Genomic DNA, 931 nt, shown 5'->3' on the forward strand with positions numbered 1-931 from the left:
CCAAAGGGATCGAGAACAGAGGATCAACTGTGGGCTACCAAGGCAAGCGGAATACTAGTAGACCTTACTACTTAGGCTTTACTAATGATCAGAAAGAAGTTTGTATTCTTCGAGGAAGGCGAGCGGTTGATTGGCAGTGAGGGTTTTCGGTGTCTTTACCTATTACGGATAGAACTGTTGGTTTATAGTTGGAAGTTCTGCTTGGATAATCAGGAGTACGTTGGTTAGTTACAGGTGATAATGAACAGATAACTTTCGAATATGAAAGGTGATTTTTTTTTTTTTTTTCTTTTTTAATAGGAGCAAACTCGAGAGAATGAGGTTTCATAATAAATCGTTTATCAACAATGGGACATTTAGATGTGAAGGTGTGGAGATTTGACAAGGTCGATATTAATCAGGGGTAAGGAATGTGGCTAACCCCCTTGACCAAATAGATCACAGCCGGTTATAGAAATTAGTAAACAACTTGCAAGACAGAATTATCCAGTATACGTTCATCAGTATATTTCACCAGGACTAATATCTAAACCCCAGCCCAGTCAATACACATCGAGCCCGACTCACCCTGTTCCCTTCCTCTCTATCTGTGTGTGTGTTTGTATGTGTATGTGTATGTGTATGTGTGTGTGTGTGTGTGTGTGTTCGTAAGATAGATGCACATCACTTTATCTCCCTTCATCTGTCATTCTACCTGACTCACCTGTCTGACTCACCTTTCCTTCTTCCCCCGCAGAGGAGTCCTGGCGGCCGCCCACCGCCTGAACCTGACGTCCCACTTCCACTGGATCGCGTCGGACGGCTGGGGCAAGCAGAGCCACCTGGTGGAGGGGCTGCAGGACGTGGCCGAGGGCGCCATCACCGTCGAACTCACGAGCCAGGTACGACATTTTTCAATTTCTTTTCTTTGTTCTTTTCTTTTCTCTCCTTG

At 44.8% G+C, this 931-nt stretch overlaps 1 protein-coding gene across 1 annotated transcript in view; it reads left to right on the plus strand.

Annotated features, from left to right (window-relative positions):
• The first annotated feature begins 347 nt into the window (after positions 1-347).
• Positions 348-931, plus strand: part of LOC125029876 (metabotropic glutamate receptor-like) — a 108,626-nt gene continuing 108,042 nt past the window's right edge. The window contains exons 1-2 of the mRNA XM_047620058.1: positions 348-403; positions 737-881. Coding sequence (XP_047476014.1) covers positions 348-403; positions 737-881 — 201 coding nt within the window. The remainder of the gene's footprint in view (positions 404-736; positions 882-931) is intronic.

This window comes from Penaeus chinensis, chromosome 10, assembly GCF_019202785.1.
Source record: "Penaeus chinensis breed Huanghai No. 1 chromosome 10, ASM1920278v2, whole genome shotgun sequence".
Taxonomy (NCBI): Eukaryota; Metazoa; Arthropoda; class Malacostraca; order Decapoda; family Penaeidae; genus Penaeus; species Penaeus chinensis.